Source organism: Amphibalanus amphitrite, unplaced genomic scaffold, assembly GCF_019059575.1.
Source record: "Amphibalanus amphitrite isolate SeventyFive unplaced genomic scaffold, NRLGWU_Aamphi_draft 001660F_arrow, whole genome shotgun sequence".
Lineage (NCBI taxonomy): Eukaryota > Metazoa > Arthropoda > Thecostraca > Balanomorpha > Balanidae > Amphibalanus > Amphibalanus amphitrite.
Window position 1 is genome coordinate 25903 of NW_024883153.1, and position 25447 is coordinate 51349.

A 25447-nucleotide genomic window follows, 5' to 3' on the forward strand; every position below is an offset into this window, starting at 1 on the left:
AAGCCGAGAAGGCTACGCTCACTGCCCAGCTCAATCAGCTAACCCATCCACTAGATAAAGTACGGAGCATCACCTTTTGTGATGAAGCAAACTATTTCTGATTTGCTTTAGAAGCTATGAGAATCTGCCTCACTCCCGAGACCAACAACGTGTCTACGCACAACATTTGGCAGACTGTGTGACCAATATTCCATCCACGTTCACTAGCTCAGAAAAATAATATTAAAAAGGTCGTGTATTACTTTCACCACACTGAGTTGTACAAAAATGACACACCCGTCAGATCCAACATTAACATCCAACACCTGGTCCTTCCAGGCCACGGCGCCCGCGCCATCACGCGCCGATCATGCCATATAGCAGTTTGATCTCTCGCCGGTAGATGCCGTCGTCGACGTACGGCGTCTCGAGCACTATCGGTAGCCGCTGGAAGCGCGGGTCGGCCAGCACACGCATTATACCGGCCTTTCCAATGGTGCCCTTGCCAATATTCTCGTGACGGTCCTTGTGACTTCCGACAAGACCTGAAATCAGACAAAAAGTCATATGACAGGTCAGTTGACTGGTCAGATGACAGGAGAGCACAGCAGACAATGGGAAGGACGAGAGACGAAGTCAGCAGACAATGGAACAAACCGAAAGGAAACGGCCCCCCCACCCTAAAAAAACATTCCGTCTCTCATATATCCTTTCGGGAGACGGATCTCGGTGTACCAGGACTGAACATGAGGTGACCTCCCCAGTCCCGCCGCTCACTCCAACCCCTCCCCTTCTCCAACGGAGGACCGATTCGCAGCCTCTCCGATCCAGAGGCGGTATTTCGCCGGCGCCGTCATAGTCAGGTGCCTCCCGCCGTCCAATAGCCGGCCCACATACATCAGTGCAGGGGCAATAAATTACCAACAACCGATTAACCACGGCAGAGTGGGTGGGGGGACGGGCGGGGAGCCGAAGAGGAGACGGCAGGACGGGGAGCAGGCTGGGCTGCTCTCGCTGAATTACTTCAAACAGTCTCTCATGAGTCTGACTAATGTCTCCCATCAGACGGCCGCGATCGCACCAGCGACCGGCCCGCTGAGTGATATTGAGTGCTTTTAAGCCATTGTCCCCATTGTCTCAGCAGCCTTCTCGCCTTCGCTCATCCGATCGGCTCAGCAGTCGCCACAGGACGCGTAATTACTAGTCTACGCTGGCCAGTCTGCTTCGCGATGGACCATTCCGTTTCTAAGGCCTTTACAGAGGAATATCTTTAGAGACTGACGTCACTATTATCAGAAAGGGGCATCACTGACGTCACCATTCGTTTGATTGAGACACTCACTTTTCGAGTCATTGAGGTGGACGGCGCGGAGTCTGTTCAGGCCCAGGACGGACTCAAAGTCAGCCATCAGCATGCTGAAACCGGCCTCGGTCGATAGGTCGTACCCTGTGGTCAGGGGAGGTGGGTCAGCCTCTAGACAGAGCGGGGGGGGGAGAGAGAGAGAGAGAGAGAGAGAGAGAGAGAGAGAGAGAGAGAGAGAGAGAGAGAGAGAGAGAGAGAGAGAGAGAGAGAGAGAGAGAGAGGGAGAGGGAGAGGGAGAGGGAGAGGGAGAGGGAGAGGGAGAGAGGGAGAGGGAGAGGGAGAAGGAGAGGGAGAGGGAGAGGGAGAGGGAGAGGGAGAGGGAGAGGGAGAGGGAGAGGGAGAGGGAGAGAGAGGGGGAGTAAGATGGAGGAGAGATGGACATTACATAGCACGTCAGTCGTCACGTAGAGGCGAAGGCACACGTATGCACACATACCCAAAACTTATTGAAAAAGTTTGCAGTTTACGGATTAAAAGAGCCAGTAGAGTCAAAGTCAGCGGCAACAGTGTAAGTTAAGTTTGAACCATGTAAATGTAACAAGTAGTTACTTCGTGGAGACTTGGCGCAACTTTAATAAAACCAAGTAAGCATGAATTCATATTATTATTATTATAATGAAACTTTATATTTTCTTTCACATTGATATTAAATAAAGAATATATTTTTTTGGTGCAAAAAATATTTTCGCGTGATAACTTGGCAACTAGTAAAATCTCATTTTATTATTTGGGAAAAATATAACTATATAACCCCTCGGCACACTGGCAGAGTAGTTTCCTTGACAGATGCCGAGTCACTCCATGTCTAACAAACACCCGAACATTCAGCGTCACATACACAGACAGAAGCACCGCCGAGAGCCTCAGCATTACATTTGGGGTTTACAGTCACAGCCGAAACTAAAATGTGTGTGCAACGTGCCAATTACGGATGGTACATCAACACAAAAGGCTTCAAACTTGTTGTATGTTAGTGTACTATACTGTAAAACAGACCCATGTTCTTTCCTTCATCAGCATAAATTAAAAATAGGAGTAAACGTTTTGCGAGTGAGAGAATATTCAGTTCCGTGAATGCCGCTCCACGTAAAATTTGTATGAATTTCTTTCCATCTCAGCTGTCAACAGCACGCTACATAGGCATGATTAGTGTCAGAAGGGCGATTTATTAGGGCTCACTATTACGCCGGCTCCTGACACCTCTGATTTACACTAACAAGGCTCCAATGAAATGCTTCATAACTCAAAGATAACTTTCGACACAACTTCAGAAGGTCCCGACATGTTTGCTATCTCAGCTAACATGCCTATTGACATCACTTGCAACAAGGCCAAAGTTTGACATGTCTTTACTGAGTTGTTCAAGTACGCCGTCAACACAGCGTGGTACGGAGCGCAGTAGGGTAAGTCGCAAGGTACGCCACCGAGCCAACCTGTGCGACACAGTACACGGTTCGATCCGGTGCGGTACGCACGCCGCAGCACGCTCCAGTGCAGCTATCACAGTGCAAGGAACACGGTACACCTTACCACACGGCATGGCAATGGTACGGTACGACACGGTACGCGCTACCAAACGGTACGGCACGTTGCCCTACAGCAGACTCGTCGATCGGCGGCCGACTCGCCGTCGTTGGGCGCTCGCAGCCGTCAGGAGCGGCGTCTCATTAGAGCCGCCGGCCGATTTATAGCCGCGAGTCGACCGACCGACCGACCGCCTCGAGCGGGGCACGGAAGGAACAGCGGCAGGGGCGACCCCCGGGAAATCGGTACGGTGAGACCACACCACACCGCGGGAGAGCACCTCTCTAACCAGAAGGTCCCCGTGCCGGCTGACAGGGACTCCCCTCCATGTGACATGCAGATCCGTCACAGAGATAGAGATCTGCCACGGGGCCCGGCGATCGGGCGATCGATATTTGCGCCATTTCATGGTGTAAGGGCCACGACTACACGAATTAAACACCACCCTTGGGTCTGAGCAAGTGGCGCCCCACAGCGATGACACTGGAGCAGGTCGGTCGACGCGGGCGTGCCTTTCGAAGGGCTAGGAGAATAGGGATAGGACAGGGAAGGAGGGAGCACTCGCTCACCTGCCGCGTGTGCGTGACACGTGTCCAGACAGACTCCGATCCGGTCCTGGTCCTCCACCAGGTCGATGATTGCCCGCAGCTCGCGCAGGTCACCGCCCAGTGTGTTGCCCTGCAGAATATTAGGTGAGGTCAGGCTATCGTTCATCGTATTATCCTTGAAAGGATTTAATCAGATGTGCTTGATATACTCAACTTAATTAGGATGCTACATCAAGATGTGATAAGGCCAGATCAGAGGTCAATGATAGACCAGGGCCCTTCATGTGTCACCATTTTCTTCTCGTTCTATACCGGAATCGGACTCATTGATATCAATCATCATGCTTGAAGTGAAAGTACAGCGAAAATAAAAATGTTAGAGAAAGCTCACGTCGTTTAGCAAGAACCTAAAAACCGCTTTAAGACGCGGGTGGATGGTCCACCAGGGTCAGCATCGGATCCCGTTCAAAGTGCGGCATTCCTAATCGCCGACCGCCTGTTACAAAATGGCCAAAGTTATGTGCCGCCGTTTCAGCTATCCGGATGTGTACCGCCTGACCCCACTGTGGGGCCCAATAGCGCACGGTTGACGACCCTGGCCCCGTGCCGAACGGCCCCTTAAAATCGGCGTCCAGGAGACCTACCGTATTGTGGTCGCAAGGCCGGTTAAGCTAACAGTTATGCCTGCGGTGTGTGCCAAGAGGCAAACAATAGAACGTCCGGGGGACTGAGAGCCTCCGGTACCAGCACGTTCCGCGGCGTAGCGGATGTAGGTGGACCAGGAGAAGGCGGATAGATGAAGGTGACGGAACATTACCTAAGGACCGCGCGACCTGGGAGGACCGGCACACCTGGCAACCAGCTCGGTGAGGAGACTGCCGATAGAGCTGTCAGGCCTTGGAAATCTGAGCTGATAATACAATCACAAAACATCGGGCGAGGGCTCACTGAAAAAAGGTCCACTTCTGGTGCTGAGTGGAGATCATAGATCACCACTCACCGGCCTGAACGGATCATTGGAAACCACATAACTTGACCGTCGCTGGTGCCCAAGAGGCGAGGAAACAAAGAAGATAGCACAACTGTCTGCAGTTTATCAATAAAACAAATCCTGCTATTTCGCCTGGGTTGTGATGAATCACCATTGACCAGAATAATAAACCGCCTCTATCATCGATGAGAATGGCGAACCATGCATAATACCTTTAGCAGAATCTTAATGCTATCATCACTTGCCAGGCCAATCGTCAAAACATCGCCGCCATAGCCAAGTGATTCGTGGAAGATAAAGCTGGTTAGTGCATTGTGGCTGATATATCGGCCCGGTCTCGCCATCCACCCCCTCTAGCGGAAGGAGTCCGAACTAGGTCAGTGCGGCCAGAGCCGGGTAGGTAGAGCGGCGCTATTGCGGCCCACACGCGATTTTTCTACCACGGCGGCTTTGTCTCGACCTGTACTGGGGGATATCAGATCGGATCGTGCTGGTTTTTAGAGGAAAGTGGAGCCGCGGACACGGATTGGCCTGCATGCAAGGTGAGCCCAGCAGAGGCGAGCCCAGAGAATAAAACCGGGAGGTGTTGGAATCACAGCCTCGGGAGGGCTGCTCTGCTCATTACATTCAAGCCAGATGCGCATGAAGCTACCAGCATCACCCAGCATATATGAATCGGGGCGTCCGTTCAGCACTCGACACCAACTTTGACATCTATTAATCCCAACACCAGGCGTCGACACCTGCATTTGCGCAGCAAAACAAAGTTTCCAGCATGATGCGGCCGGCCGTGGCCACTACTTTCCACACATTCCATGAGCTATAAGAAACAGGGAAAGAGGCCAAAACCTGGCCACGTCATGATGATTCTATGGGAGGAAAACTCGTCATAAATCCACCGCCACATAACGTAACTCCTTTGTACAAGACCCAGAGACTTCACCACGACCTGCGCTAAAATGGTCGATGGGGATTCGGGAGAGTGTTTTCCAAGGGACGTGGTGTCCTCGACATATCGATGGAGCAGGCAATCGAAATATCGATACGGTCACAATCGATGGGCGTCAAAATGTATGCTGTTTTTTTCTTCCCCTTGGGCGGTGTGCTTTCTCAGACCTAGGGACCATTAAAAACGAATTTTAGAGGGGTGAGGAGAAAAGACGGTTAATAAGCCGCGGAAAAAACGGCAGGGAAAAGAATCAAGAGAAAAGGAATGTCAAACGGTCGTGATAATGAATACATGCGTTTGTTGTCATTACGAAAATGACATGTTGTCATTCTGACACAGCATGAAAAATGTTGTGACAGAGAATACCTTTTCGGTATGCACTTGGAAATTCATATCAATTATCCTAGGTGGTAGGCAAATTCCTGTTAACGCACCTCATAAAAAGTGTTCCATAAATTGCGATCGTAATATGAGCCGAAATAATTGCGTTCATGAGACACCAGCTAAAGACTTCACTGGGTGGTGCTCCATTATCAGTTTGGAACCTTCTTCGGGAGCGCCATAAATTGCGGGATAAGCGTAAATCCCGACACCCTCCGATGCTATATGGTTTCTGAGAGCGAAAAATGGCGCCGCAGTTACACTGTTCTATCGAGTGTCTCTGACCTATCGCTGCCAGGAATTTATACCTCAAGTTCGAGGCCAGGCCCGAGCCAATTTTTCGCGCACCGAATCTGAAAATCAGTGGGACCGTGTTTCTTCGTCGACATGGCTGGCCTGTCCCGATGGCGGGCTGGGTGGCTATTTTTACACCGATATCGGAGTCTGTGACCGACCAACTGACCACAGGAGACACAGAAACCATATGGTAGGTGGGCGAACGGCGACACACCATTTACCAGCCGTGGAGAGACGGGACATCTCTCCCGGCCAGACACGGGTCTGGTCACATCGCTGGTCCTTCAGGCCAGGACGCCACGCTCCACAAGCACAATGGGTGGATGGACGAGCCTGACGTAAAATAATAAATTTACGTAAGGGTGGGGCGGAGAAGATCGGGAACTGATCGATCAACTTGAGATTGCAGTCTTACTGCAGTCCTGCAGCCGATTCGCGTTGGTGCACTAAGGCCCTAGTGACACTTGATTTCAAGTCTCACTAGGCGATTTCGGTTCGCGCTGAGCCACTAGCCGATTGGTGTAAAATGCCGCTTAGTGTCACTACCATCAAGTGTCACTTGGCCGCCTAGTCTTACTAGCTTCCTAGTGCGCCATCTCGAGTCGGCCCCTGAATTTCAGCATCAGTCGGAGAGCGGAGAGTGGGGAAGCCAGGGAACTAAGGCTAGCCCTCGCTATCCCATGCGTCTCCGCTCTCCCATGAACCGTTCCTCTGAATGGTGCAGCTCTGACTGTAGAAATGATTGGCGACAAGCGGCATCCGGCACCTTAGTAAAGTAATCTTGTCCGGCACCCAGCGTCGATCGGGGTCGCCTGTAATTTGAAATGATATCGGAACCATCTCATGAATCTTGATATCCGTCACAAATATATATCGCAAGTCGACCGACGTATTCCTCTGAGGAAATCTGTCAGCCAGTATCAAAGTTGGCGCGAACGTGGGCGTTCACTTATGAATAGTAAAATGAAACGAAACGGAACGTGAAAGAAATTGCTAACTTGTACGCATATCATTGTTTCACATAAGCACGCTTCATTGCCACAAGAAGTTTGGCGAAACGAACGAAAGTGATTATACGTAGACCCTGCACATTGGACGCCCATGCCCACTTTACAATCACCGCACGCATTTTAGGTACTGTAGCTATCTCGCGGATCTCACAGCTGCAGTTCATAGCGAGCGGGTGCGTGGCCCACCAACTCACGCAGGTTTGCGTGAGCCGCCCAGCACCGGCGCCGCTCCCCGGCCTGTGCCCGGTAAGGTGAGCTCCCGGGCGGGCCAAGAGGTGGAGCCCCGTACCCTTATCCACCACGCCCGCCTCCGCCCACTGCTGCTCGTGCCGCCAAGGGCGTCTTGTCCGTATTAACCCCGCTGGACAAAGATCCAGCTCCACGAATCAGAGGGATGTGGACACGCGGCAGCTGTACCTATTAGCCTCACGCACGGCACACCGTGCGTGGTACTGTACCAAATCCTCCCTTGAGTGGATAATCCTAGCGCTCACACGGGGGCACCCGAACAGGGGATCAGTGATTATACTTGAGAGTCGGGTGTTCAGAGTAGAGTGCTCCGAGTCCCTGGCAGAGACTTGTGTACGAGTACGAGACGTTCCAAGGCCAGCTGCGAACTCTGCCGCCGTTATTGCATGGATGAAGGTAGGATATTACAACAGCTGAGCCGTTTAGTGTGCAGCAGCCGCAAAGCCATGAAGAAAATAAGATTTTACCGCTAATCCGTTAGCTGCATCCGAGATACGAAATCCATGAGACACTGCACAAAGCAACATTTATTTTTAGCTTGATGACATCTTTGTGAACGTCTGCATAGAAAAATCCGTAACAGGGAAACACATGTTAACATTTTTTGTTTGGCATATCCACATGTTTTGCCATGATATCGAAACCTGTAATCTTTCGGGGTCTGTGAAGCGTGTGTTTTTTTCTTGCTAAGGGGTATCTGACCTTTCATCGCGGGTCCACTTGCTCTCTGGAGGTGGAAAGTCCACCTGTTTCCACTGGTACACATTTTTTTTTATCGGACACCTGCCTTGTCCCAGCACACGAATGAAAGACGGTTGCTCCATTTCATAATAACTCCTTAATTAACTAATTCTGCGACGTCAGTAGACTGAGATGGAAAACACATCGATCAGCCACTGTAACTAACAGTCACCATCAGTTACGCAGATGTGAGATGATCTAAAAGTGACCATAAGCGCACCTCCCAATTTTAGGAACAAAATAGTCCAGATCATAGTAACAAAGAAGTGACTTGAAAACGACACACAGTCTGTGACGCCACGGCGGGATGGATGCCCTCAAACCTGACGGTGACTGACTTGATGTGACCTCACAGCACCTGACCTCCGTGATCTAATAGCGACTGACCTGGCGTGACATGTTCTCCAGCAGCACTGTGACCCCGCTGGTCACACCGAGGGCGTCGTTGATGCCCCGAGCGATGTGGGCGACGCTCTCGTCTCGGCTGATTTTCCCGCACGTTGAGCCTGCCAACAAAAGACCATCCGACCAATGACGTCAGAAACCACACACGAGTGACGTCATTAATTCAACCCCGTGACATTTGTGGGCGGCGCCCGAAGTTCGCACTCGCTTCCCCGGTCGGAACCGCAGATAGACCTGGGACAATTACTTCGACACAATTCATCATTGCGGGATGAGTTTCGTAACCTGACAGGCTCATCTCCGGAGGCTGGTTTAACGAGAGGACGACCAACTTTGCCAACTACCGAACAGTAAAAATTCACCAGAGTTGAGCCAACTACGATAAGCGATTATGATGTAGCAGTCAAAAGGCGGGGACTAGTGAATGAGGCTCATTATCCCAATAGTCATATTCAGGTGCGTTCGACGATTTAGAATAGGATTATAAAAGTCATCAACTTAAATAATAAAATAGCATTTTATTACTTCCATATCAAATAACACCGAGTATCAGCGCGTCCAAGTTTTCCGCCGGCATATATTTCAGACTTACACACCATTTTTCGCATAATCCATCTCATCATTGGAGACTCATCAGCTCGCCAGACCGTCACATTACAGCCCTCTATCCTGTCCGGACCCCGGTGGGTGCCGGCCGGCTGCGACAGCCAGAAAATAGCTGCCCCGGCCGCGTCTCCGTGGCCGTGTATGTCCTGTCTGTCCCGTCCGCCGCCGATCGGCGCGATACCGCAGACCGTGGGACACCTCTGCAGGTCGCCGACACAGGCACCTTTGCCGGTCGCCGACACGCCTGACGCTGCTGTTCCGGGGAAACCAGTCGCGCTGACACAGACCCGGAAAACCGGCCTGCCCACACCGCTGTACTGGACTGAACGGCGCACAGTGGGGACGGGAGGGACGGGGCCGGGGGGCACTGTCCTATTGCAGAAGGAACGGCTGTGGAGGGGACCCAGGGGGCATTGTCCTATTGCAGTAGGAGCAAGGCAACAGAGCTGAGCAGCGGACGACAAAGGTGAAAAATGTGCGAGCTACTCGATGGCACTTACACTCTTGCACGACGCACACTTGTAAGATAAAGCTCAATTCACCTATTTCGAAATACTTGTTTTCAAAGCTTTGCCCTCAGTTGTTTCAATTGCACAATATGCGAGCCTAAGACAAGCACTGCTGTATTTTCACCTATACATGAAAATGCGCGCCAGCGTGAATTCATTTTGAGAGCACGTTTCCGCGGCATCTAACTGGCTGAATGATTTCATTTATTTACTGTTCAGCAGTGGCCTCGTTTGAATAGTTTCCTTCATCTCTAAGTGTATGCTCAAGGGAGTTTGGAGGCCCTCTCGGCTTACGGATACATTCTTGCTGATGTTCGGAGATCGCCCGCCTACTCTCATCTCAAACCAATGCTGTAGAAGGATGCACATTGCACACTTTATCTCAATACGGTCTCGACATTAACTTTGGGCTTTGACCTATCAGAATAATATGTCTGTAGGAGAAACCCAGGCCGCGTGCTCTTGACAGCCCTCGCCGATGGGCAATGAACCGCGATCAATACTCGAAGAATTTATTCTCAGGGAAAATGGCAAAGCGGAGAAATCAAAGTTGGCAACCACACAAGAATAATGACAAATATCAAACGCTCAACGGTTTTACAGCAGCAAACACGAGCAGACAATCGGCCGACCCTTGTCAGAAGCGCCGGTAAAATGCAACCGCTGGAAACTAGACAGTAACTGGACGGCGTGTGAGCTTAACAGACTGGGCTGCAGAAATCGTGAGACTTCAAAATAGCCTGCTGTCGAGCCTGCAGATAGTTAGCAAGCGAACATGCGCGTCACGCTGTACTGTTTTTCGCCAGAACCAGGAAACGAAACATTTGTGATACATAAGCCTGTACATTAGAAGCAAAGGGGAATAAACGGATCTTCGAACACACGAATGACCACGACCGGATGGTAGATACTTTGAGCTTGAGAGACAAGGACGACCTACCGCAGCGTTTTAACTTGGGTACGACTTCAGGTAACGCCATATGCAACGGAAAACAGTATCATCACGAATGCACTGAGGCCGTATGTAAGATGGGGAAATATGTTCATCGAAATGAAATAATCATCATGATTATTGTTGGGTGGGAATAAATCATGCCCGGAAGTCTCGAGAATCGCGACTAGACGCGTTGTCATAGCCAATTCTTATTGCAAGTGATCAAAAGTAATTTCTGCATGCGACGGTGGACAGCGGAGAACAGATCAATTGAAACTAGAGGCGATTGATTCTGAAATGCCGGATGCGCATTGTAAACGTGATCAGGAAATACATATAATGAGTACAAGTAAATTATAGAATTCGAAGATGAGACAGGCATCTGTGTATTCAATGGACATGGCAACTGAGACCATGTCATTAGCAACAGAGAAGGGACGATATAATTGCCTAGCGAACAGCAGATAAATGCCACTCGATATCGCATATGGCTCTCAATTGCCCAATCACATCTCATCACAACCTGATGCTAAAAATGTCGCACGTTCGATTCACGAGACCTACACCGTGCTGCGCTGTCCGCGCTGCCCTCACCTGGGTGGAAGTTGAAGAGGGGCAGGCCCAGCTTCTGACAGCGCTGCAGCTCGTCCAGCAGCAGGGCGCAGCTCTTGGAGCGGGTCTCCGGCTCCGGAGAGCCGAGGTTCATCAGGTAGGAGCCGTGGGGCACCACCAGGTCACCCGAGTAGCCGTAATTCTGGAGAGGGAGGGGTAAAACAGCATTAGGTAGGAGCCGTGGGGCACCACCAGGTCACCCGAGTAGCCGTAGCTCTGGGAGAGGGAGCATTAATTAACACAGCACAGCATTAATTAACAGTCATGGCGATCCGAAACCAATACTAAAACGCCTCATAAACACGCAAAATAAACCCTGATTAATTTCACAAGCGATAATTTCAAAGATTATAATTTCCAAGGTCTACCATACCATGCAGTAGATGCAAGAATGAAAGTCTTATTTTAGTTTTTGGAAGCCTTGGTTACGACATATCACTGATAACAGCTCGGATGAATGTCCGATATTGGACTCGTATGATAATTGTTGGCCTCATATTATATCTGCACAATAAGGTACTATGAAGGTGCAGCCCTTACCCGGTTTTTCCGAGTTACATCCAGTGCAGTGAGGAGCGATGGCGAAAGTAACACGCTAACATGAATACCATTTCCTAACAAGGATTATGCTTTCCCTTTTGTGGGGGGGGGGGGGGGTCGACACAAATGCTGGCACGCAAGTGCAGACCAGTCCGGGAAAGGAAACAAAATGTGCCAACGATAGAACATGATGCCCTTTTAGGGTCAGACGGGCCAATCAACTGAGAATTTTCAGGCGGCATGATACAACTTTTGATAGCCTCACTGAGACAGTGCATTGTCCACTGCTGACTCCCCAGTGATCACGAAGTGCCGCTATCTCTCTAGACACCGACAGAGGCGATTCACGGCAGTGTGCTGTCCAGCTCGGCGGCTGGCCGCCACTGACCACCCTGCGCGGAGCACCCGTCAGCACACAGACCGAAATGGATGTCCACTCAACTACTGTAGTAGATAAACGAAATGGAGCAAATTACACCCGACCGCGGTAAATGACAGCCTGGACTGTGAGATGTTGGCAGGGTCACGGGGGCTGAGAGGCGACAGGGACGTCGACATTGTCGATTCAATGTGAAAATCCGACTAAAAAGTCACCGCCAGGGTTAGGTTGAGTGGCCACCAGGCACCAGTCGCATATCAACGGGAGACAAGGTCGATTTAATGCTTCCGGTGGTAGTGGCCCGAGGCACGGCTGAAAAACTAGCCTCTGTGGGCGAGCGGGCACCGAGGTGGTTCCCATCAGTCGGCTTCCCAAGGGACAGCTTTTATCTGCGCTCGTTGAGACTGGGACTACAAGTCCGTCTGTAAGACACATAGGGGCAGCGCCTCCCAGCGAGCGCCCGAGTTGCGTGTTGAAAGCTGAAACAGGACTGTTGACGGTCTTCGGCTGCGGACTTCGGGCAGCTCAGTGGTCAGCGTCCCCCTAACTTACCTGCATGGCTTCTCTGAACCGGGCGGCGTCCTCCTCCGAGAGAGGTTTCCGGTTCCAGGTGCGCTGGGAGGCCAGGAACAGTGCAAACGAGCGGGCTCCGATGTCGTGCGCCTCCCGCACCGCGTTCCACAGGCCGCCTGGGGACAGGGACGGGTCGGGTCAGGTCAGGTCATAGGGTGACAGTGTGTGGCAGACTATGCAAGGGGTAAAGATAGGTATTCCGTATTACAGTACTTGGCACGGCACAGCGGGTCAAGGGGCAGGGGGGCAGACCGCCAGTATAGAGCAGCTACTGATATTTTCCGCGCCATGTCGAAGTCCGTACTACTGTGATCTGTGCTCAGTTGTTGGGGAAGAGGGAGATACGCCTCTTACGAATATACTCAAAAATAATTTCCCGCTAGAAGATGATGAATGCTTGTCGAATCTATTATTGTTAATGCGCTTCTCTATGCTCATGCTCATTGCGATTCGATCTATTTTTTTTCTTTTGGCCGACAGCCTATAGGTAAATCCATCACTTTCCGTCATTAGGTGAGGAAGTGGCATTAGGTTTTCCTTATTCGCAGTATTGCTAAGGCCGAGCATATCGTGATGGTTAATATTTCCTGTTGCAGGGCAGCACCAAGTACCACGGTAAAAATGGACCACACCTTCAACATAGAAGGATTTATGCAAACGAATTACTAGCCAGAACCCGACCAAATTAGCTCACCACGAATAGGCGTGAGTGTGTGATGTGTTAAAAACAGGCAATGACTGCCCCATCTTCCGTCAGCAAGGAACATTAGCAACTGTATGATATTGCGACTCATAGGGCAAAGCAATAGTGTCAGAAATAAATAGGCTCCAGACATAACCAGCGGAGGCCTCCGTGTAAATTCTTGGACGATGGCGGCATCCGCTGAAGTCACATCTACAATACGCAGTTGTAGCGTCATTGGGATAGCCAAAGAAAAATGACTTATGGGATGACGGTACCTACGCTAAAGCCAAAGCCAAGGCTTTGTTTGTGACTGCTAAGCGTTTTCCATTGTTCGGCAAAACACGCACGACGTGGTTGGGGCAATTCGCGATATATTGTGATAATGTTTGGTACTCATCTAATCTCGATGCGATACAATGTGCGCATTTTTATCAGAATGCTTAGCTAACAGCCAAGAAATAATTGCTCAAAGTCAGCCCGAAACGGTACCGAAAACGTTTAAAGCGCTCAATAATAATAAGAACAGTCATAACCAGGAACTTATCTGGATATTCCATCAAAGTAGACTAACTGCTATGGACCTATATCCAGTTTAACTCTAGTGGTTATCGGGGTCATGTTTCATGCGCAGTCCACAAATTACAGAGTCTGGTGAGAATGGGACCCAATTTGCAAACGCGGACAGAAAGGCCACTGAGATCTGAACAAGACAAACGGCCACACCAAACACCCTGAGAAAGGCTACGCAAACATTAACTGCTACTTAGATCTGACGTTGGAAGAAACCGATAGCGAAATCATTCATATGTCCGAATTCATATGCCAAAGCGCCTCATGAACCTTCATAAAGACATTGAAATTGACGACCACCAACAAATGCCGGCTAAGAGCGATTACAGCACTCTCACTTGATAACTACTTTAACACTCGCCGGCACAGGCAATTTTGCGTCCTTCGATGGCACAAGGGGGGGGGGGGGGTACGACCCCCCTCACGTTTGGCCCCTGATTGAGCTAGAGCTTCGCGGAAAAAAACGAGCGTGTTGCCCGTCACGAGAGAAAGCCGATGATACCCAATTTTAAGGTCCTAGGTCACCGGTTGACCTTCCAGGTCAGGTCAATGACCCAGAAGTCGGGAAAATCGGGACCTGTTAAAAAATCGTAGTGTGGTTGCATTGGGTTTTTCGGGGTGCTGATCACGAATATCGTGTTAGTTTTGATCACAGATGATGTCATTGAACATTTAGACCAGGTCGGGTCAGGTCAGGTCAGGTCAACCAGTAGGGGTCGTGACGGGTATTCGTAATACGTGTCAACCGCCTCTGACAGCTTCGTAACATGTAACAAAGAAACAAAAACTACTTCGTAAGTGTTTAAATGGTTGCTAAATTCGAATTCAGCTCCAAAAACTATCCTAGAAACATGTAAAACTCGAAAAAGTGGACCGAGGTCACCAAAGGTCAATGGCCTAGCCTGACGTTCAGGTGATCTTGACATCCATCCAAATGCATGGGAGCAACATCAAATCACATGTTTGAACGTTTGAAACCACAAAAAGCTTGCAAACGCGGGGCTAATGCGAGCCGACATACGCCGAATCGCGATTCCGGCCAAACATGGTCTCGGAAAGTAGGTCACAGGTCTAAGGTCATTTGGGACAGGAAATTTTCAGGGTAGGTGTAAAATTGAGCAATGCGAGGGTACTGAAATTTTCGTCGCGATCAGCCGCTTTTTACGCGAGTTATTCGCGAAAAGCCTTAGGGGGGTTGCATCACCCCCCGTGCCGGCGAGGGTTAAAAAGACGGCCATAAAATTGGTGAAAGGTCAAATGGCAGTCTAAAGGTATGGTATGGAAAGGTATGGCAGTCTAAAACAAGTACTTCACAGCAAGGAGTCTGGCAGTCTAAATTTATTAGCGGTTCGTCCGCAAAGGCGGCAGTTTTCAAACTCATCAGCCCTGAGCAAACTCACACCGTTTATCTCGCCACCTCCTAATCGGACCTAACGACCACTTAATACATCCCACAAAACTTGGGTAGGTTACACGGCGGTTTAAGCCGACCACCAGCCGCTCCCGAGTCCCGAATGCCCGCCGTGCAGCCCTCCACTGTCTCTAATCGTGAACACAGCTGTCGGGTTATGGGAATCCTTCTGTGAATGTCGGTACATCACACAAACTCGACCACAGGCCGGGTACAGGTCACGCAGGAAACGAACACCTTGGGACCGTGAGAATGTCACAGAAACGGCGCAAAACGACCGGCGTGACGGCTTGTAGGACAGCTCGCGGGAATTACCGGGAAAACGAGGTACAGCCCTAATTGTGAAAAGATGCTTATCTGGGTGACTTTTCAGTGGTTTTATCCTGTGTATCACAAGATTTGAAGGAAAGATAAAGAACTGAAATGGTGAGAAGATAATCATTTTCGAGACTGACGACTAATGAGAACTCATACAATGAATAATGAAATGTTTCGATGATCCTCATCACAACTCGAAATTTGTGCGATGCTTATAGTGTTGTCTGAGCAATATTATGATGTTGTCATAAGCCATTAATTAATGAAACCTGTTTAGCAGCGTTGAATACGTTTTTGCCGGACACATGCATCGGGGAAAACTGCGCTTGATGGTGAGGAGGAACTGGAAAATGATGCCTATTTAGTAATTTAGTAAATTATGGGCAGTGGCTAGGCACTCAAGGCAGTAAGCCATTCGAGCAGGCAGCTGAGATGACGTTGGAGCCCGGATAACTACTTACTACATCCACAACCCTGACCTCACTCACTACTCACCCGCTCCGGACACATGGGCGCCCACGTACAGCTGTCCGGTGGCTTCGAACGGCGCCCGGCAGAGCGCTGTTCCCTCCTCCTTCACAGGGGGTAGCACAGCGCGGACAGCAGCCGGCCGAGAGACCGCAGACTTCACCGCGACCTGCGCGGGGCCGAGGGCGGGTTTGGAGTCTTCAGCCTTCAGCACCTTCACCTTCTTCTTGCTGGTGGCGGCGGTTGAGGGCGGGCGCCGTTTCTGCGCTTTGCGAGATCCCGTGGGCTGCTCGCCGACACCAGACGCGGCACCGGTGGCCCTTCCACCGCCCGATGGAGCTGACGGGGGCGCCGAGCTCCGGCTGGAGCCGCGGGTCTGAACCATCTGCGTGGGGACGCCCGGCATCGACAGCTCAGTACATCGACTAGCTGCTTTTGATACCAACTGCAAGTGAAGCAGCCAAATCCGAGGGAGCTAGGAGACACTTTGTTGGTTTGTCATGCTCACGGAGTCACAGCTCACCTGCTCCTTCAACTAACTCAAGATAACCAATCTTCTGACCTTCAGACTGAATATGTTAAGTTTTAGATGCAGATAAAAATTACAGTTAAGAACCAGAGCCCATCCACTGTAAATCAGCAGCACTATCAGTTCTGAGAAACTGAAGCCTAGCTGGTGCAGTGCAAACTTGGGGCAGTGCAGTGCAAACTTTGCTTACATATATAAAATTGCCAATTAAAGGGACTATCCCACCTTCTAAAATGTTGTTAAAACCAGTTAAATTGTGCCCGACTTTATAGATTGGATGACCAGGAACACGGTTCTGGCATTTATTTTTCATTAAACATCTTAGGCTTCCCATATTCCAAACACAAAATTTCAAATATGTGACGTCACAGCCCAAAATTACCTCCTTCCCCAGGCCACATTACTGTCATAAAGCTGATTCTTTTTACTCTGTAGGCACCACAATAAAGTTCAGACCAAGTTTTAAGCGATTTTTCAACGAACAAACCCATTTAAATCAGAATGACTAAACGAGGTGACGTCACATAACGGTCGCTCCATGTTGAAGATAGGGCCTTGTACAAGACCCATTTTCAAATGAAGGGAACAAATTTCTTCAACACCAAGAGGCTGCGGGGGTTGCAACCTAGATAGATAGTGGTTTCTGAACCTCGCCGCAAACTTGGCTATCTCAACTCAAACCCCATGTTAAAGGTGGGATAGTCCCTTTAATATCAAACAGTAACCTCAGGGCTCCAAGTTCCAACTATATACCTGGTCACCAACAATATGCCTTTACCCTCCATGTGAGTTGGACTGCGTCAGTGGTCAAACTGGGTATGTCCTGTCCTAGCACCATTCTCGGGATAACTAAATCATTACTGAAACTTCTCTTTTGCTTCATTCAGCTAAATTCAGCTTGGTAAACAAAGCAATACTTTCAATAACCTGTATCATTTCCAGGTAAAACAATATAAAAAAGTATATTGATGTATTCTATTCTCATAGGTACCTCAGTTGGGGAAACTACGAGGAGCCAAACAAAAATTGGATTAGCCAATCAGCGGCTGGAGTGGGCGGGGCGATGACCATATATGGTCATAAAATCAAACAACTTCATCTTTTCAATGAATTTTAGCATTCAAATGAAAAAATAAGGCATAAGAATGTTTTTTAACCACACAAGGCCTACACTCACCCGGTGCATTATTAACTGGCGGCTCTAAATCGCAGAGTTACAACGCAAGGTCAAACCGTGATTGGCAAATATGGCGGATTGAAACAGACGCGCCAAAAAATGTAAGCAGTACCGTGGTTTAAAAATGTCATTATTTTTATAATTTTGTTTATGGTTTTTCTAATTGTAATCAAGTTATTATTTAAGAATTAAATATTTTTGTTTATTGTAATTAAATTAAATCTTTTAACAATTTTCTTTCATAAAACCAATCCATTTATTGAATGGCCAGCTGATTGTGACGCCCAGAACCTGCAGAAAAGCCGTTTTCCTATCGCCATTTTCGAGTCAATTCACCGAATTTAATCAAATCACACTAATTCCTAGTTATAAATGGAAGCCTTTTCTCTCCAATAAGTGGACGCGATACCGCAAATACCGGCTTGTTATACCGTTTTTCACCCTTAGTAGCGGGGGCTGCATTTATGCCCATATATGGTCATCAAAAGTCCATTTATTGACCAATCCATTTTTTGACATTCGCCTCGTAGTTTCCCCAACTGACCTAGGTTATAGGTACCTACCTACCCAATATTCCCGATAGCATAGGTACTGAAATTGCCAGCATGCTTCACTTTAATGAGCTTATAAGCATGTTGAGCATAAGTTAACAAATGAGCAGCCCTGAAAAGTCCTGAAAGTGATAATAAAACTTATAAACTTGTGATAATATGATAATAAGTGATAGTGATAAATAATAAAGCACATCAACATACCATCAAAACACAGAACAGACTGCGCTTCAGCGAAATATCGAACTAGCATCCAAGGACCAAGTGACTGTTCGTCGTGCTAATTGAGTGTAAATATATCAATAAACGGAGTCATTTCCTCATCAGACGCTTAAATCGCTATTCTTTATCCGCACAGCACCTATATAATACATTAGACCTGTCCAAAAAAAACCAACTTTTCGATGGACAAGCTCCCCTGGTGTTTTCCCATTGCTAGATGGCCCAATAGCTAGCACACCGAATTTCAGCCCTCTAGCTAAACCCTCGACCCTAGCGCAAGAGCGTCAAAGTTTTCCGGTGCTAAGTACACAGAGAAGGCCATTCTACGGTGCGAGTCCTGCAGTTGTCGTGTCAGCATCACTACGCATAAATGTAAAATAATGTGTGGTGAGATCCGTGTCATTGTCTGACACATCGACACATCTTCGCTCGTAAACTCGGCACAGGTGGTCTAACCCGTCTGATTTGTATTGAATAATACATTACCTAGGAATGGTAATGACACAAAACAAAACGACAAACACGAAACAAGTAACAACTGGCAAATCATTATGTCACTTTTCCGAGGTAGGCAGCTTTATCCTACTTTAGATATAAGGTAACCAAAACACAGCGTCTGGTTTCCACTGCTGTTCGTATTTGGTACGAAAGACATATGTTGATGAAACGATAAAACAAATGCATTTCTCAACAGACGATAAACAACCTAAATCACATCTTTTCTGTCACATCACAGCCAATGAAAGACGCACAGCACTGATCAGTCACAGAATCACAGTCTCATGGCCTCAGACGGCGGCTGACAAGGTGGCTTTGCTGTAGTCTGGGTACCGCTGACGGTGCGCCTCCACAACCTGTAGCAGCTCCTGCAGCTCGAAGTCGGAGGTCGTGATGTGGCCGATGAAGTCACTAATGAGCTTTACTCCGCGCTCCGCAGTGTCGTTTGTGACCCGCAGGTGCAGGACGAATGTCGCCAGGCGATCAAAGTCCGGACCACCGTCCCACGGCAGCGGCTTTCGCAGAAATCCCGCGCTGATGCCGAGGACTCCGAACACTGTGCGGGATTCTGGTCCGATGAAGTCATCCAGTTCCAGTGCCTTCACTTGGCCGGCCTCGGTGGGCAGAGTCGGGAGATCGGGCTTGCCCATTCTGGTTGCGGTTGCCTGCTCCGTCGCATACTCGTGTATGACGTCTGCCATCCGCCGTTTCGTTGGAGGATCCACCAGGGAGCTGACCAGCGCCAAGGTAACCAGCTCCTGCGTGAGGTACCAGGTGTGGCGACCGCACACCTCCATTGCCGCCTCCGCTACCTTAGGGTCCACCCTGCGGAGAACGTTGAGGTCCTGGTACCTGCCGAGGTCGCTGACAGCGGCATCCGCAGCTGTTGTGCAGGTGAGCCACTCTTTGACGTAAAAGAGGCAGACAAACACAGCGAACCGCCGCAGCTTGTCGTGCATGTCCTTGGAGATGATGCCCAGCTCCAGTAGCTGATGTCGGAACAAGAACATCTTGATGCCGTAGCCCGTAGATGACGTGGGCCATCCAGCGCGCCTTGTGGCAGGCACCCGGTTTCTTGAAGCGCACAGATGCAGCGCCGTTTGCCTCTGTCGAGTCACCGCCCAGAGCTATAACTGCAAGGGACGCAGACTCTTCGTAGTCCGCACGCAACTGCTTCTTTCCACGGATGCAGGCCAGCACTGTCAGCACCTTTGTCGCTTGTTGCTTCAAATCGTCTTCCTCTGCCGCCTCGAGTGGTCGGCATGGCACGAACGAGTGGCCAGGAACAGTCTGAAAGCGAGAGGAATAAGATGGGTCCATTTCTATTACCGGTATACAAATGAATCCGAAATGTATCTACCAAAAATGAGCACGATTTAATTTGAAAGCGACCATCAATTAAATTATCTATATTAGCTGCTGGGTTATTGCAGCTGTTTTGTGTGAATATTTTCATGGGAACCCAGCATAGCACAAAACAGAAAGCAGCCCACATTTAAAAGTGAGATGTGGAAATGAAACGACTGAAAATGTCCACTATTCATGCGACAAAACAAATTAGTGCTTTTATCGTTTTTGGTGCATATTTTATGCTGACGAGGCAACATTAAACAAACACACTAACCTCAGTTACGTAGCTGGTAGCGGTGCAGTAGAGTCGGTGGACGTGGCGCTGCGGTGCGGTCGGTGACCGGGGGACAAGTGACCGCGCCGACCCACACTGGTCGGAAACGCCTTCACGAGAGGCCACGGGCGATTCCGGAGTTTCGGATTATTTTTTATACAGATCGATTTGAAATTGATCAAATGATTATACTTAGGCCAAAAAACCTAATCCGGGTGACCAAAAATAGCTGTAATCAGCCCCCGAAGATGGGGTATCCCAGAACTCGGAAACTGACGCGGAGCAAGAGGTTTCTTGAGCCGGATATTCAGAGTCTTATTGCTGATAGACACCAAATTGAAATCCCACATATCATGCATCAAAATGTTCGTTATGAAGTTGCCGACTGGTCAGTGCAAAATTTTTGGTATACTTTTTCCCTATCTAAGATGTACTATAGCTTTTTTATGAAGGCTCTCCTACAGTGATTCTGGAATATAACTGCAAAGTTTAGGTAAGGAAACAACAGGTAGTCCCATCTAGTTCCACTCTGATTTTTTGTGAGATGAAGTAGGATTTAAATTTACACCAGGGCAACATAAAAGCTAACTGCGCATATTTGCGCAAAATTTGCAGGAGCCGCTCTTCCTACCCAACTACCGCCCGCCCCGCCCCAGTTTCGGCTCGGCCGCCGCGCCCGGCTTACGCTGACCTGTGTTGTGTGGCCTGCACGCATCCATGCGTAGTTGACTGGTCATTAAAAACAGATGCGCTTGAGTTTATGAATTTTGTGAAAAGCGCGTTTTATGTATGCAATTATGTATGTATTGACATCAAAAGCCTTCCACATATTGCGTGGCGATTACGGCCTGCATTTAGAGAGCCTTGCTATTGACAACCATCACTCGGCTGAAGAAAGTGGAAATTGAAACCTTCGTGAATATAAGACGCTGCAAATATAGGACACCTGTCACTGACGTCGGGTTACCTTGGGTTGTCTTTTTACATTAGATCACAATTCCGGTATTTAACCCTGACCGGACCGATTAGTTTTCTACATTGACCGGGGAGGGTTGGTACAACTCCCTCGCCGTTTCGCCTCTAATTGAGCTAGAGCCTCGCAGAAAAAAACAAGCTTGTGTGCCGTTATAAGACGCAAAAATTAGGTACTACCCGATTTTAAGGTCTTAGGTCAGCCAGTGACCTCTTAGGTCAGGTAAGTGCCACAAGGCACGGGCTCGGTTTTAGGTTAATTACTTTGCCTGAAAAATGGTCGCACTGCCGCGATTTTGGCATAATCGTGTTTGTCTAGCTCAGGCGCGTTGAATGCTATACTTGGTGTTCGGGTGAAGTCAACTTAACTCTCGCCAGCACAGGCCATTTTGCGTCCTTCGACGGCACAAGGGGGGGGGGGGTACGACCCCCCTCGCGTTTGGCCCCTGATCGAGCTAGAGCCTCGCGGAAAAAACGAGCGTGTTGCCCGTCACGAGAGGAAGCCGATGATACCCAATTTTAAGGTCCTAGGTCATCGGGTGACCTTCCAGGTCAGGTCAATGACCCGAAAACCGGGAAAATCGGGACCTGTTAGAAAGTCGTAAATTGTGGCTGCTATGTGGTTTTCCGGGGTGCTGATCACGAATATCGTATTAGTTTTGATCAGAAGCATTTAGACCAGGTCGGGTCAGGTCAGGTCCGGTCAACCGGTAGGGGTTGTGACGGGTATTCGTAATACGTGTCAACCGCCTCTGACAGCTTCGTAACATGTTACGAAGGCGCCAAAACTACTTCGTAAATGTTCAAATGGTTGCTAAATTCGAATTCAGCTCCAAAAACTAGCCTAGAAACATGTAAAACTCGAAAAAGTGAACCGAGGTCATCCGAGGTCACCAAAGGTTAATGACCTGACCTGACCTTCAGGTGACCTTGACACCCATCCTAATGTATGGGAGCAACATCAAATCACATGTTTGAACGTTTGAAACCACGAAAAGCTTGCAAACGCGCGGCTAATGCGAGCCGACATACGCCGAATCGCGATTTCGGCCAAACATGGTCACGGAAAAGAGGTCACAGGTCAAAAGTCATTGCGGTCAGGGTCATGAAATTTTCAGGGTAGGTGTAAAATTGATCAATGCGAGGGTACTGAAAGTTTCGTCGCGATCGGCTGCTTTTTACGCGAGTTATTCGCGAAAAACCTTAGGGGGGGGGGTTGCATCAACCCCCCTTGTGCCGGCGAGGTTTAAGGTGTTAACCTCGGGTCAAGGTCAGGTCGGAGCCCCTCAGGTCACGAAAATGGTTGAAGGAGGTCATTATCGCATATCATTCGATTCGGCAGGTCTTCCTGAGTCCAATGGTGGCTTTCCCGACTCTAGCTCCATCTGATCAGGAGTTATTGACGAAAAACTTACATGGCCTTAGTGACGTCATAAATGACGTCACGCAAAGTCAACAATGCTAAAGTCAAGCACTGGACCTTGCAAGGAGTGCATGAAACCATTCCCGGTGCCCGAATAGCAGCTCCCAATTTCCCTTGTTGACTTAAAGTGGTGCTAGATCCTGTATTATACTCAATTATGACGTCATAACTTAACGGATTCACGTCATATATTTAGTGCTTGACATCCAAATGATAGCTTACATATGACAGAGAAGGTATGCACAGTTTCATGAAGTTTGCTTCACTAGTTGTGGAATAACAAGCAAAAAACTTTTGCGGAAAGGCCGCTGGCCTCTCGCTGGAGCGTTTCCGACCAGTGTGCGACCGGTCGCGGCTCCCAGGTCAGCGTGGTCACGTGACCCAACCCCTCCGGTAATATGGCGAAGGCGGCACAGGGGCGGCGCGGGGATATAGGTGGGGGGGGGGGGGCGCAGACCATGACAAGGATCTCACCACACATTATTTTACATTTATGCGTAGTGCTGCTGACACGACAACTGCAGGACTCACACCGGAGAATGACCTTCTCTGTGTACTTCGCACCGGAAAACTTTGACGCTCTTGCGCTAGGGTCGAGGGTTTAGCTAGAGGGCTGAAATTCGGTGTGCTAGCTATTGGGCCATCTAGCAATGGGAAAACACCAGGGGAGCTTGTCCATCGAAAAGTTGGTTTTTTTTGGACAGGTCTAATAATACATGTAAGGTATCTAACAGAAAGTGGCACCGGAAAAATACAAATCACCGCATGCAAGCGTGTATGAAATAAATGTCCCTTCTGCGTCTATTTACAAGACATTTGCTGCTTCGCGGGGTTTTGATGCCATATCTCTCATGAGAATTTCCTTTATTTCTCTACTTTACCTTTATGTCAATGCATGGCCAGACTCTTAATGGAGACTACTGAACCGAACCATGGATGAAGTATTCATAATCCTGATCCTAATCCCTAAAGTTGATCAATTTTACATATACTCTAAAAATTTCATGACCCGGACCCAAGTGACCTTTGACCTGTGAGTTGTGACGTATTTCTCGAGACCATGTTTGGCTGGAATCACGGTTCGGCGTATGTCGGCTCACATTAGCCGCGCGTTTGCAGTCTTTTCGTGGTTTCAAGCGTTCAAACATTTGATATGATTCTGCTCCCATGCCATTTGGGTGGATGTCAAAGTCACCTGTAGGTCAGGTCAGGCCATCAACGCTTGATGACCTCGGTAGGTACACTTTTTCGAGTTTTACATGTTTCTAGGCTAGTTTTCGAATTTAGCAGCAATTTGAACATTTACGAAGCATAGTTTTGGTGCCTTCGTAACATGTTACGAAGCTGTCAGAGGCGGTTGACACGTACTAAGAATATCCTACTGGTTGACCTGACCTGACCTGACCCGACCTGGCCTAAATGCATAAAGACATCATCTGCATGATCAAAACTAACATGATATTCGTGATCAGCACCTCAAAAACCCGATAGCGGCCACACTTAACGACGTTCTAACAGATCCCGATTTTCCCGACTTTTGGGTCATTGACCTAACCTGGAAGATCAACCAATGACCTAGAACCTTAAAATTGGGTATCATCGGCTTCCTTTCGTCACGGACAGCACGCTCGTTTTTCCGCGAAGCTCTAGCTCGATCAGGGGCCAAACACGAGGGGGGGGGGGGTCCATATCAACCCTTGTGCCGTCGAAGGACACAAAATGGCCTGTGCCGGCGAGGGTTAACCGCCCCACTTTTTTCGCCGTGTTATAGCGCCGAATTCTGGGCATCTGTAGAGAATTGATTGAAGTTTATCGTGGAGATTTAAAAAAGCGATCAGATGATTTTGAGATATTGCGATTTCAGTGACATCATGATTTCTGAGTTTTCGACCAAAACGGCATAAGTTCAAAAATAATCAAGGTAAAATTACAGAACAGATTTACACGCCTTCTGCAAACGCCATTAGACTGCCACCCAGCCAGCAATTCGTCCGGGATGCGGTTGGGGACGGTCGGGATAGGCTCCGGATGTCCCGACTTGTCCCTACCGGGTTGGGTAGGCTTGGGTTGTCCCAATCGATACCGGACCTCGATGGCTGGCGGTAGGGGCGACTCGGGATTTCCGGACCGCATGCTTAATCGGTTGGGACGCGGTACGGATAGCCCAATCGCATCCCATGTTTAGACAGGCTTGTGATTTACGTTGTTATCCCAACCGAAGAAGAGAGAGAAGGCGCTTCGGGCACCATATCCGGTGGCCCAGAAAGCCTGGAAAAGCAATCAGATGGGCCGAGTGCAGGCAGACGCGTCCTCTGAGCGCAGCGGCCAGTATAGCTGCCGCGTTGGTCAAGTGTCGATCCCTCCTTTGAGCTGCTGCCTCAGGATATTGGTTTTGAACTGGCTCTAGCA

At 49.1% G+C, this 25447-nt stretch overlaps 2 protein-coding genes across 10 annotated transcripts; both read right to left on the minus strand.

Moving 5' to 3' along the window:
* Positions 1-224: 224 nt before the first annotated feature.
* Positions 225-23829, minus strand: LOC122374466 (probable endonuclease 4). Of its 9 annotated transcripts, none has more exons than XM_043353248.1 (8): positions 23801-23829; positions 16070-16427; positions 12570-12706; positions 11081-11240; positions 8420-8538; positions 3436-3544; positions 1322-1426; positions 225-524 (listed from the first exon to the last, which is right to left on the minus strand). In XM_043353248.1, the coding sequence occupies exons 2-8, from the start codon at positions 16425-16427 to the stop codon at positions 337-339; spliced, it is 1176 nt and encodes a 391-aa protein (XP_043209183.1). In that variant the 5' UTR covers positions 23801-23829; the 3' UTR covers positions 225-336. The 9 variants fall into 9 exon arrangements, with proteins under 9 accessions (XP_043209183.1, XP_043209182.1, XP_043209185.1 ...); XM_043353247.1 differs by having other exon boundaries at positions 23771-23807; XM_043353250.1 differs by having other exon boundaries at positions 23783-23801.
* Positions 18967-20732, minus strand: LOC122374467. The gene is made up of 2 exons (XM_043353251.1): positions 20644-20732; positions 18967-20309 (listed from the first exon to the last, which is right to left on the minus strand). Exon 2 carries the CDS (start codon positions 20027-20029, stop codon positions 19310-19312), a length of 720 nt encoding a protein of 239 aa, XP_043209186.1. The 5' UTR covers positions 20030-20309; positions 20644-20732; the 3' UTR covers positions 18967-19309.
* Positions 23830-25447: the final 1618 nt, after the last annotated feature.

Coding starts and splice junctions, on each gene's coding strand:
- LOC122374466 (XM_043353241.1), bottom strand. CDS start 17,454: ATGAAGCAAAAGAGAAGTTTCAGTAATGATTTAGTTATCCCGAGAATG. Junction 16,428..17,349: donor CAGTCCAACTCACATGGAGG/GTAAAGGCATAT, acceptor GTCCCCACGCAG/ATGGTTCAGACCCGCGGCTC. Junction 1,427..3,435: donor GTGTCACGCACACGCGGCAG/GTGAGCGAGTGC, acceptor CCCTGACCACAG/GGTACGACCTATCGACCGAG.
- LOC122374467 (XM_043353251.1), bottom strand. CDS start 20,029: ATGTTCTTGTTCCGACATCAGCTACTGGAGCTGGGCATCATCTCCAAG.